This window comes from Marmota marmota, unplaced genomic scaffold (assembly GCF_001458135.2).
Source record: "Marmota marmota marmota unplaced genomic scaffold, marMar, whole genome shotgun sequence".
In the NCBI taxonomy this organism is placed as follows: domain Eukaryota; kingdom Metazoa; phylum Chordata; class Mammalia; order Rodentia; family Sciuridae; genus Marmota; species Marmota marmota.
In genome coordinates, this window is record NW_026000240.1 from 7,543,683 (window position 1) to 7,555,685 (window position 12,003).

The window sequence follows — 12,003 nt, forward strand, 5'->3', positions numbered from 1 at the left end:
CATTAACTCCCCAACACTCCAGACCATCCTCTCCTGTTTTATTGTTCTTCATATCACATATCACCACCTCGCATAGCACACGTTTTACTTATCTGTTTCTCTCACTAAAATTGAAGTTTTTTGAGGATGGGTATGTGTGTCTGTTTTATTTACTGCTGTCTCCTCTGGGTTCAAGTAGCACCTGGCAGTTAGAGAATCCTTAAGAAATACACAGGGCTGCTGGGTTTGGTGAATACCTCTGTTATCCCAGAGATTTGGGAGACTGAGGCAGGAGGATTACAAGTTCAAGGCTAGCCTGGGTAACTTAGTGACAGGTAACTTAACTTGTCTCAAAACTAACTAACTAAATAAATACGAGCCATGGCTGTAGCTCAGTGTTAGAGGAGATTGCTTAGCATGCAGGAGGCCTTGAGTTCGATCCCCAACACTACAAAACAAAACTCTTCACTGGCTTACTAGTACTTCACTTCCGTCAACAAGTCCAGATTCTTAGCATGTTATTCCAGGTGAGCCCTTTACAATAGTCTTTGTCCCACCCTTTCCCCAATGTTCTTCAAATCTGAGCCATCCTTGGCTCCTTGAGCAAGACCTGGGCTTTCCTGGTTCTGGGCCTCTGCATCCACATTACTGCACTCTGGCCCTGCTCCTGCAGCTCCATCTGGTAAACCGCTCAGCCTGTAGAGGCTTCCTTCCCACAGCACCAGCACCTCATCACTCAACTCTGTGGTGCCACAGATTATTTGGGCTTGTGCCTGCAGTGTCCCAGTGAGCTACAAACCTGACTGACCGTCAGAACCACCTGACAGTTTGTTTTCTTGCTAGAATCCAGGGCCCCACCCTAGACCTACAAAATCAGTCTCTGGAGGAGGAACCAGGGAATCTGTATTTTATAAAATTACTGGAGAAGATCAGACAGGGTTTAGGGGTGGGGATGAGGTCTTTGGCAGCTCAAAGACCACATCTTTGTGAAGCCTTCCAAGCCAGCCTCTAGTTTCTTTTTATTTTTAAACAGATTTATTAAAAATATCGTTATCAATGAAATTTTTATACATTGAAAATATACAACTTGATGTTTTGGTATTTGTGTCCATTGTGAAACTATCACTCTAATCGAACTAATTGACACAATTTATTACCTCTACATACTTACCATTGTATGTGTAGAAGATGTTACTATTCTCTTAGCAGATTAGAAGTACCCATGTTAACTGTACCATCATAGATACTTCCGATTTGTAAGAAAATAGAATTTCTTATTTTGCATAATTGAAACTTTGTATCCCCAAACGACATTTAATGCAAAAACTGTTAATTGAGCATTTTCTCAGACAGGACCCATAATGGGTCTGTGGGAAAGCCAAGGATGGAAGGCCTTTAGAATCTTCTTAAGGTAAACTATCTGTGCATAAAATATTCAATAAGGCTGAAACACACTGAAGGCCCAAAAGCCATTGTTAGAAAGATCTTGTTTATGAATAAAATAATAGGGCAAGTGGAGACTTAGATTGACCATGAAGCTAATTAAGCATCAGTTTTAGTTCGTTTACTTGCAAGGCCTGTTGCAGGGCCTTGTGCCCAATTTTGCATTCAAAGTTGTGTGCTTTTTTTTTTCCTTACAGAGGGCTCCCAAATTGTTTAAGCTTCAGGCCTCACAAAACCTGGACTTTGAGCTGAGGGATTGGTTGTGAATACATTTAAGGGAGGGGCCCTTATGGTAGGGTTGGCACAAATGCAGTGTCTACTGCCAAGTGCATCAGAACTACTGCTAAAATCATCACACCTCTTTCCGCCTCTTTCCCTAGCTTATGCAGGATGCATGAACACATTCCTTTTTCAAGAAAAAGAGAGAGATTGAGCAAGTCACGTGGCGCTCCAGCTAGATTCCCAGGGTCTGAAGCAATTTTACTCTTTCTTCTTGGCTTTCTCCAGCTTTATTACAGAGTTCCACTCCAGATCAGCTCTCTGGAAGCAGCCAGCATCCCACCCTAAGCACCACACCCCAGGGCCCCTGCCCCCACTCTCTCCAGTTCTGTGAATTCCTTTGTCCCCAGCTCCACAGTACTCTGTGTTTCTGAGGGGCCCTGATGTTCCTGTGAAGTTTCCATGACTAATTCTGGCAAAGCAAGGAGAGCTTTTCTCACGGCAACAAAGCCACTCTGTCACAGTATAGTGGCAAGTAGAGCCAGAATTCCACCATTCCACCTTGGCAAAATCAGGGCCTTTTTTTTTTTTCCTTTTAAATAAAGTGGAAAGGAGGAAGAGGTTGGAGGGGGCAGAGCCGACCCAGTTCATGTTAGTGAAATGACAGTATATTAAGCTGACAGTTTTATGGCTTTGTTTTATAAGCTTCCTCCCCTGCCAAAACATACTGTTCTTCTAGAAATTGTTTGACTTCAGAATACTTTCTTTTGAACATTCAAAGTATATTTTATGCTCAGACCTAATGCTGGTTGGTCCAGAGTCTCAGACACATGATCACCTCCACTGGTGATTTTGCAAATAATTTGCTTTTCCATTTGCTTGCAAAAATAATTTCCTTTTTGTAAGACTTTGGATTCAAGATGATACCTTTCCTGGTTTTGAATCAAAAGCAGTTTAGTGGAAAGAAACTGGTGTTAAAGTCTGGAGGCCTAGGACTAGGACCTGGCTCTGCACTCTGCAGCTGTGAGATCTTGGACCAGTCACTTATGACTGTGAACCTCAGCTTTGTTTACATCACAGGATCTTAAATCTGGAAGAGCCTCCTGCCTGCCTATATTAAAAGGGCTTGAGAGTCAAAAATGGTAGTAACAAACACATATTCATCAAAATTGATGAATAATTATAAAGTATTATTATTTCCATGTAATAGCTGACAGTTGCTCAGAGAGAGTATTTTTCTGGTAAAAGAAACATTCCTGATCAATCTTTTACCAAAGAGAATCTGCAATGTGAAATTAACCTTAACCAAATCCTCAGAGCCCAGTTTTAACACATACCATGAAAACAACAGGGATGCAAGTCAGAAATGAAAGCATAAAGCTAGAACAACCTGAGAGTTCTCTGTTTTGGAGGCAAATATTTTGTTGATTTTTATCACTATATCTGGGTGCCCACACTTACAGAATATAACCCCTGCTCCCATGTAACCCATTGAATTCATGGATAAATTCAGACTTAGGTACCTGTTAATGCTGTTATATAAATGGATCTGCCTGTAGCCTCATGCCCGTAGAGAACATGCATGTGCCCAAGTGATTATCTATACATAGGTGATATTCTTCTCCAGTATGGGGACCTAATTCCAAAAATTATTATGGCGATAAACCAGATAGTTCTGTTTCATTCATAAGAAGTGCATTGCACCCTGTGCCAGCCTTTGTAGCTATCCCCTGCCCCCATGGTTCCCTGCCTCCACCATACTTCATACAGGAACATCGAGGTTTAGGTCAGGTCAACCTGTGTTCTGTTTCTGAGCTCTTTCACTAGTTATGTGGCCTCCATATGTCACAGATTTTCTGCATCTGTTACATGGGACTCAGGTGGTAAGGACAGAATACCGCTCAGTTGTAGGTGCTGTGGTTAACATCAGGTGGGGTCTTATGAGCTTGTTGTTCCTGACTAGACTGCTGCCTTAGACCTACCAGGTTGCTCTGATTCCAGCTTCTCTCCATCCAGGCTGCCTTGCCCTTTAAACTAGAATTTCAGAATCGGAAAGGACTTGATACAAATTCACATTCCAAAACATCACATTCATCATGTCACCTGCTAGACCCAAACCTTCTAAAGGCCATTGCATGAGATCCACAGAGAGATCCTCAGATCAGCTGTTGAAACCCACACCACTCACCACCTCCCCTGCTGCCCCGCTTCATCATTGCTGTCTTCCTCACTTCTTTTCTGTCTCTCTCACCGTGACACTCCTCACCATGCAGCCATCACTGCCCATGAGCCTTTTCATTCAGTGTTTTTCCCAACTCAGGGTGTTTTTCTCTCTGACTCAGAATTGGTCACTCAACAGATTAGTAAGGCCACCTTCCACCTTAAGAAACATTCTGGGAATCTTAGGGATGCACCTGACACTTTTGCTCCCATAGAAGATGGTGCTTGGAGAAGGGTTTTCAGTGGCACGAAGATGTGACCACTCTGGAGAAAAATTTCTTCATTCTTGATTTTTTTTTTTTCTGCATTGAAGCCTGCCTGTGAACTGTGGAGGGCTTTGAGGGCTGCAGGGAAGACATTCCTTCCCAAATTGGCAGATTCTCCTGCCTACTCTTGTAGGGTGTCTGTCCTGTTTCCTCATCTCCTGCACCACTTTTCACTGGGAAAACAGCTGGGCAGAGCTGCAGGAGCCAAGACTACTTCTGCATTGCGGCTCTGGGCTGTGGAAGACAAAGAGAGAGATTGCCACCTATTGACAGACGTGTCACCTGCAAAGAGGAATGGTTGTATAACTGGTGGCCTCCCTCATCGCTGCAAACAGGACTCCGGGGTTGTTAGGCCCATTGCTTTTTTCCATTCCATCAGCCCTCCTTCTTTCAGTATTACTATTCCACTGTAAGCAAGGACAAGGAAGAATGGGGTCATGACAGCTGAAGGTGACAATGACAGCGTCTCAGTGGGAAAACTGAAAATAAATTACCCACTGTAGTAACAGCCATTTTCTGTTGTGCAGCAGACACTCTGCAGCCTGCAATATGTCTTATTCAGTCCTCACAACAACCCTCTGAGGATCTGTATTTCCATTTTATACATGAGGAAACTGAGGTTTAAAGAGAGTACCTTGTCCATGACCATGGCAAGGAAGGAACAGAGGTGGGATGTCGAGCTCCTCGACACTTTCTCCTTACACCTATTAATTACACAGTTTATATGCCCATTTAGTTTCCTTAACCTTAAGTCATCTGGACATGAAATAAGTCTAATATAGAATAAATCATTTAGCAGGTATTTTATAAAGAGAAGCTATGTATAAATAGAAGCTTGGTTATCTATTATCTGGAGATCTGGTTTGAATCCTAGCTCCTCTCATTTCTAACTTTGGGACCTTGGGCAAGTTATTTGACCATTCTGATCTTCAATGTCCTCATGTATAAAATGGATAATAATAATATACATGTTCTTGCAGGGTTGTCCACACAGTAAGATGAAGTTTTATAAAAAAAAAAAAAAAACTCTTTGTAAATTTTAACTGTAGTATTCAAGGGTGAGTCAAAGATATTGTCTCCAAATGGATTTTTGAAACTATTTTTGAAAAATGACTTGTACTGAATTCAATTTATAAGGAAAAACTTTTATTTTTAATCCTCACTAAAAACAATATATGATAAAAGGAGGCCCTATAAGGGTCATCTGCTATTCTGCAGTCCTCTGTCAGATATTCCCATTAATCACACTTTGCATGGGCAGCTTGCTTTACTGTGATGCACTTCCAAATATATTATCTCGTTTCATCTTCATAGTATTTACTCCTATTTTACACATGAAGCTCAAAAAATTAAAGTGACTAGTTAGGGATGTGCAGCAAGCCAGAAGAGGTTTGTGGGTGTTTGCTTGTGGAACTATGTGCAGGTGTGTCCTTGAGTGCAGCAATGTGTCTGAGCATGCTTTTTGTGTGTCTGAAGCACATGGGACACACCCACAGGGATTGGTACATCTAATGAAAGGGAGCGGGTGGGGAGAAGGGTATCCTGAGATTGTTTTTTTGTTGTTGGTGGTTTTTTAACACTGATCAGCAATAGCTTTTTCCTATTCCTTTTCGATATTGCATTACATTCCCAGGCAGAGTTCTCAGAAGAGGGGCCCTGTCAGGAGAATAGGCTTGATTTTATCAGCATTCCATGTTAGAAACAACAGCTCCCTGGTCCACCTACTCCTCTGGGAATTACTTCCTCTTTTCTTCCTTGCTTGCCAGCTTTATTGAATTTGCCTTAGCAACATCCAAAAAAGAATTGGTTTAGCAACAGCATGTGAACCAATGAAATGTGAGCATGCAAATTACTTCTAGACCAATAGGAGACCTCTCCAAGACTGTCAAGCCCCCAAGTGGGGGGTGGGGTGGGGGAGAACAACCTGGAGTTTGTAGAACAGCCTCAGGGTGGCAGCAAACCAACTGGATTGGCCATGGGTCCCCAGCTTTCAAGCCTCTACTTTGTTTTCTTGCTTTTTTTTTTTATTCATAAATATAACATATTTACCAGCTATAAAAGCCTTACTGTGGCCTGCAATATGGACTCTTGCCTTTACCACAGCTAGCCCTGTGACCCCAGCATGCCACCTGCCATCTTTATTGTCACAATCAGTGCCAACCCATTGGCCTTTGGTGACTGCCAACCTAGCCAGTCAGGAAGAAGGGCTGAAGAAATTTCATTCTCTTTAGTTTAATCACCTCTACTGCTGGGCTCAGTAGTGAGTGAGGTGGAGTTGGCTTTCTGCCACCAATGAATGGGAGGGAAGGAATGTGCCACCAACAGATTAGCTCCTGTCAGTACCCATCTGATCGGGACTCCTGACCAGCAAGGGACTTGAGGGGAGTTCTCTCTTTTGGGTGATTTGGTCCTCATATTCCTGAAGCCAAAGCAGACACGTATAGGGGACAAATATCAAATAACTCCATATTTCCATGGTTTAGCCATCTTTCTTTGTCTTTGAGATGATGTTGTATTTGACACCACCTGATGAGGTTTTAGACTATGAGATGTTCATATTTCTTTTCAGTGTTCCTATCACTACCTGGCATAGTCTTTTCATCCTTTAAGAATCACTTGAGACGTCAAATCTTCAGAAAGTCCTATTTGATTTTTGCATTCCTCTGCTACCCTCCAGCTCCCTGGAACCCCTATTATTGTACTTTCATTACTATATATATGAATGTGTGTGTGTGTGTGTGTGTGTGTATATATATATATATATATATATATATATATATATATATATATTCATTCCTAAATGTCTCTTTCCATGAGAGTCATAGAGCTTCTTGAGAAAAAGGATTGTCCTTTGTATCTCCAGCCCTAAATGTAGTGTTGGCATACAATAGATGCTGGATAATCATTTTCTAAAGAAAGAAAGCATGAAAGAAAGTAATTCTTACTCATGGAGAAATAATCTTAAGGACTCAGAGATACCTGAGCCTAGGCCCAAGCAGTGCCAGGGAGTATGGTGCTGACTGTGGAGGATCAACTTTTGGCTGATCAAAACCCTTTAGCACCATGAGTTGCAACTCCAGACCAAAGTCCAAGCTTGAAAGATAATCACCACCATTGGCTGATCCTGTGATAGGCTTATCTCTGTAACATGGTTTCCTTTATTTGTCTTTTAGGAAGAACTAAGAAGCAAATCCAAAATCTGTGCCAATGTGTTCTGTGGAGCCGGCAGGGAATGTGCCGTCACAGAGAAGGGAGAGCCCACATGCCTCTGCATTGAGGTAGGTGCTTATGTCAGGAGCAGAATGACGGTGGCCAAGACCCGTGTGGCTGCCTTGCTGGAGCTGCCAATAAGCAGAGCAGTGCCAACAATTTCATTATCTTTATAAAAGTACACCTTGTCTACGTAAAAGGCATGTAGTATTTTTCCCCAGGGTTAAAAATCTGATGCATAGTTTTTAATGTAGAAGTTTTTCTTATAAAAAATATGTTTAGTTATATAAGAGCTTTTTAATTAAAAAATTGGCAATTGCTGGGTGCAATGGCACATACCTGTAATCCCAGCAGCTGGGGAAGCTGAGGCAGGAGTCTTGCAAGTTCAAAGCCAGCCTCAGTAACTTAGCAAATCCCTGAGCAACTTAGGGAGACCCTGTCTCAAAACAAACAATAAAGAAAACAAGCTAGGAATGTGTCTTAGGGCTTAGTGGTTAAGCAACTTTGGGTTCAACCCTGGAAACAAACAAACAAACAAACAAAAAGCAATTGTTTTATTTACGCCAAATAGTATAAACATTTATTCAGACATAAAATTAATAATCTTTCCTCAAAACTGTCCAATCCCATTAGTCTGAGATAACTGCTATTATCAGTTTTGTATTTATTGTTCCAGGGGGTTTTTGTGTGTGTATGCTAATATAAACCTGTGTTTCCCCCTATTTTATGCAAAAATGAAATTACAATCCTTATAGATAAAAAGATATGTAATTTATATCTTGCATTCATCAATATATCATGGACAGCATTCCAGAACAGAACAGTTTTAACTCCTTTTAAAACTGATGCATAATATTTACTAATATAAAAGAACTAGGTTTATTAAATTATTTTTTCATAGATGGCCACGTAAGTGGTTCTTTGAGTTGCTTATCACCACAAACAATAACATTCTTGACAAATTTCCTTTCATGCTTCTCCCTTTGTTTCTGTAGGATCAAGCCACCAAGGCTCTAGGTCAAAAGATGTGTTTTTAAAATAGTGAACAGAAATGCAGGTTTTGCAATTTTGTTTTTAGATGACATCTAAAAAGCAAAGTGAGCCTTTGAAAGATAGTCAAAATTCTAGTAAATTCTCACTTCCAAGGTAGACATAAATACCTTGGATATGTGCTCTTTTTTTCCTCCCTCTGTCAAACCAACCTAAAACCTGGCAACCAGGTCTTTTCTCAAATAACTATATCAACTTAGTCCCCAGATTCAGGACCCTGATCCATTGCTGCAGAAAAGCAAGTTTCCCAACTTGGAAACCTAAAAACCTGATCCTACTGAGGATCCTTTTTCTGTGAGAGGTCCTCAATAGAAGTATACTGACTACAAAGTGATGGCATAAGCCCTGACTTAGGATCTGGAAGCCTCACGTCTAGTCTCGGCTTAGCCACATATAGTTGTGTGGTTTTGAGTGAACTAATTCCCACCAGATGCCATAAAGATAGTTTATATGTTTGTTTTCATCGACTCTTTCTTGTTACGGTCCCTTTATCAGGTCTAGGCTGAATTTGCTTTCCCCTTCTTCCTTTCTCCCTTCAAGAAACACAAAAGTCTAAAGAAACCAAGCTTGACTGTGGTCTTGGCAAAGCTTGGCTGTGATCTTTGTCAGTAGGCAAAGCTGAACCTTGTTGCCAGATGAACCTTATTCCATATTCCTGTCCATAAGGATTTACTGTAGTCCCAACCCCAGCCTCACAACAGAGGTTGTGAAACTAGGAGGAAAACAAAGTGGTCCCCAAATACTAACAAAACAAGAGATCCCTATGATTAGTCCCTAAAAGAACTGAAATATGTGTGTGTGTGTGTGTGTGTGTGTGTGTGTGTTTCCCTACCCATCAATCTCCATATTCCCAGCTCCGGCTGTTTTGGGTCATAAATTTTTGGAATTTTGAGAGATCTTAGATCTTCCAAAGATATTGAATGACTTTTTCCAAAGTAACAAAAAATCCAGATTCCTGACTCCCAATAAAATGTCCTTTCTGTTAATTCATTAATTAATCTGAGACTGGGTAATTTATAAATAATAGGAATTTAACTCTAACAGTTCTGGAGGCTGTGAAGTCCAGTTACAAATCACAAGTTGGTTTGAAGTCAGTGAGGACCTGGTCTCTACTTCCAAGGTGGCACTTTGAACATCCTCATCTTGAACATCCTCACCTAGCAAAAGGCAGAAGGGCAAAAGGGCCTAATGCTGTGTGAAGTCTCTTTTTATTAGGGCTTTAATCTCATTCATGAGGAAAGAACCCATGACCTAATCACCTCCTGAAGGCCTTGCCTTTAAAACTGTGGTTGCATTGGGGATTATGTTTCAACATGAATTTCGGAGAGGACACAAATATTTGAGCCATAGAAGCACATCCATTTCTTCACTGAATTGAAGAGATGGCTCTGGATCAGGATGGACACAGAGGGCCATGAGGGACTGAGCATTGGAGTGCCTCCATCATCAAGTTGGGTAGGGTCACTGATGGCAATGCCTGAGGCTCTCTGTCCTACGGCGGCATCGAGGTTCCATCTATGCTGGTGGGGAGTTCCCTCACAAGATGACTTTGTGTGTGTGTAAGTGCATGTTAGTGCCCATAACCACACAAGCATCCTCCCGCGGGTCTATTTCAGCAATGCAAACCTCACAAGAGGCCTGTGTGTGGCAGTAACGGCAAGACCTACCTCAACCACTGTGAGCTGCATCGCGATGCCTGCCTTACTGGATCCAAAATCCAGGTTGATTATGATGGACACTGCAAGGGTAAGCATGCTGTCACCACTACATGGTAACTCTACCTGTTGAGAGACAGGGAAGGGTGGTGTATGGCCTGGCTGACCATATGACCTTTCTACCAAGGTCACTGCCACCCAAAGCTGAGAAGACCACCAGTTGGTTGGAGATGCACCCTCCTAACATTCAGGAGCCTGCTGGGTTTTATGGATTAGGCCCCAGGGGCCTTCCAGCATCTACCTGCAGCTAGAGAGTAGTTAAGGTGATCACATAAACATAATAATAAGAAGAAAGTCCTTAAAGGAATTCCACAACTTTTCAGAATGTATAAATTAAATTTAGGCACTTCCCAGCCCTGGTACTATTATGTTTCTTCTTTTTTGCACTCAAACCATTACCATTAGAGCAAAAGGGAAGGCATCCTGTGGTTGTTGCTAATTAGACACCAGCCCCCTGCCAAGCTATCGCCCTGCCCAGCCCTCCCAGTCTTGACCTCCCCTGGAGTAACAAGAAACTGTTTCTCAGGTGTTAAGTACCCAATGTAGTCCCTGACCAGAATGTTTCTCCACGTGAATTCTCAAAATCCCAGGAAGCCTTCAACCCAACAGGAGGAGGTGTGAGATCAGGAGGGCAACCCAGTGGACCCAAAATGTCAAACAAAGCAGAAAAGAAAAGATCCCATCCTTGGACCCTGGAAGAAGGAAAAGATAATAGTTTAAGACAAACTGATAGAAAGGCTACAAACAGCCCTCCTTGAGTGGGGCAGTTTTAATCCTAGAAATATGCAGAAATTTTCTTCACTTTATGTTAACATATTTTTCCTTTTGTCTTGCAGAGAAGAAATCTGTAAGTCCATCTGCCAGCCCAGGTGAGTGCCTGCTTTTTTCCTGCCGTGTGCAGGCATCTCTGAGGAAATCTTGTGTTGCCTGATCCTGCTGAGCACACAAGCTCTTCGGTTTTCAGAACCTGTGACCCAGAACACAGCTCACAAAAGCTGCAAAACACTGCATTTTTGGGGGGTGCTTGCCGATTAAAGCAGCTGTTGGAGGTGGGGGGTGTTAGCTATTTTCCATTTTCACTTCATAGTGACACTGCGTGGACAGGAAGGCCACCAAGTCCTCTTTCCAACACTCTGTAAGCATGCTCATGTCACAGGCCTTTTGAGGGACAGGCCCTTCGAAAGTTGATAACTGAAAATGCCAGTAAGACTTCTGTGGTTTTTTTCTGTCTGTACAGATTAAAATCTTATCTTGAATTGTAGTTCCAGACTGCTTTAGCCCATGCTTTCTCCAGGTCCTCATAATATCCTTGAGAGGTAGATCTTACTGTAATGACCTCACAAAAGAAGAAATTGAGGCTGAGAGATTGAGTTTCTGCACTTCACACAGAATATGAAGGGCATAGGAAGGGCAGGGTGAAGAAGAATGCCCACTTGTTCACATCCCTGGCTCCGTGCCCCCTTCACATCCCAACATATGTTGTCTTCCAGGAATTTCCTTCTGCCAAGGCTTTCTCTACTTTGTTTCCTCATCCACCCAACTCTGGATCCCACCTGTTGCTTCCACATGGCTTACAACAGCTGTCCAGAGCAGAGCTTTGACATGGCCCTTCCTTGGCCCTAGTTTTCTGTTGTTCATAAAAGAGGATGATACAGATGGTGTGGTGTGTGCCTGTGTGTGTGTGTGTGTGTGTGTGTGTGTGAGAGAGAGAGAGAGAGTATTTGTGTGTGTGTTACTGGGAATTGAACCCAGAACCTAGAGCTTGGCACATGCTTGCCACATGCTAGGCAAGCACTCTACCTCTGAGCTAATCCCCTGCCCTTTTTATTTTGAGATAAGGTTAGCTCAGGCTAACCTTGAACTTGTGATCCTCCTGACTCAGCTTCCTGAGTCACTGGGAT

At 42.3% G+C, this 12,003-nt stretch overlaps 1 protein-coding gene across 1 annotated transcript in view; it reads left to right on the forward strand.

Moving 5' to 3' along the window:
• The window catches only part of Fstl1 (follistatin like 1), a 51,149-nt gene that overhangs the window by 26,500 nt on the left and 12,646 nt on the right, over positions 1 to 12,003 (forward strand). Inside the window, exons 3-5 of the mRNA XM_015486894.2 lie at positions 7,301 to 7,405; positions 10,004 to 10,133; positions 10,939 to 10,971. Of these exons, the coding sequence (XP_015342380.1) occupies positions 7,301 to 7,405; positions 10,004 to 10,133; positions 10,939 to 10,971 (268 nt within the window). The remainder of the gene's footprint in view (positions 1 to 7,300; positions 7,406 to 10,003; positions 10,134 to 10,938; positions 10,972 to 12,003) is intronic.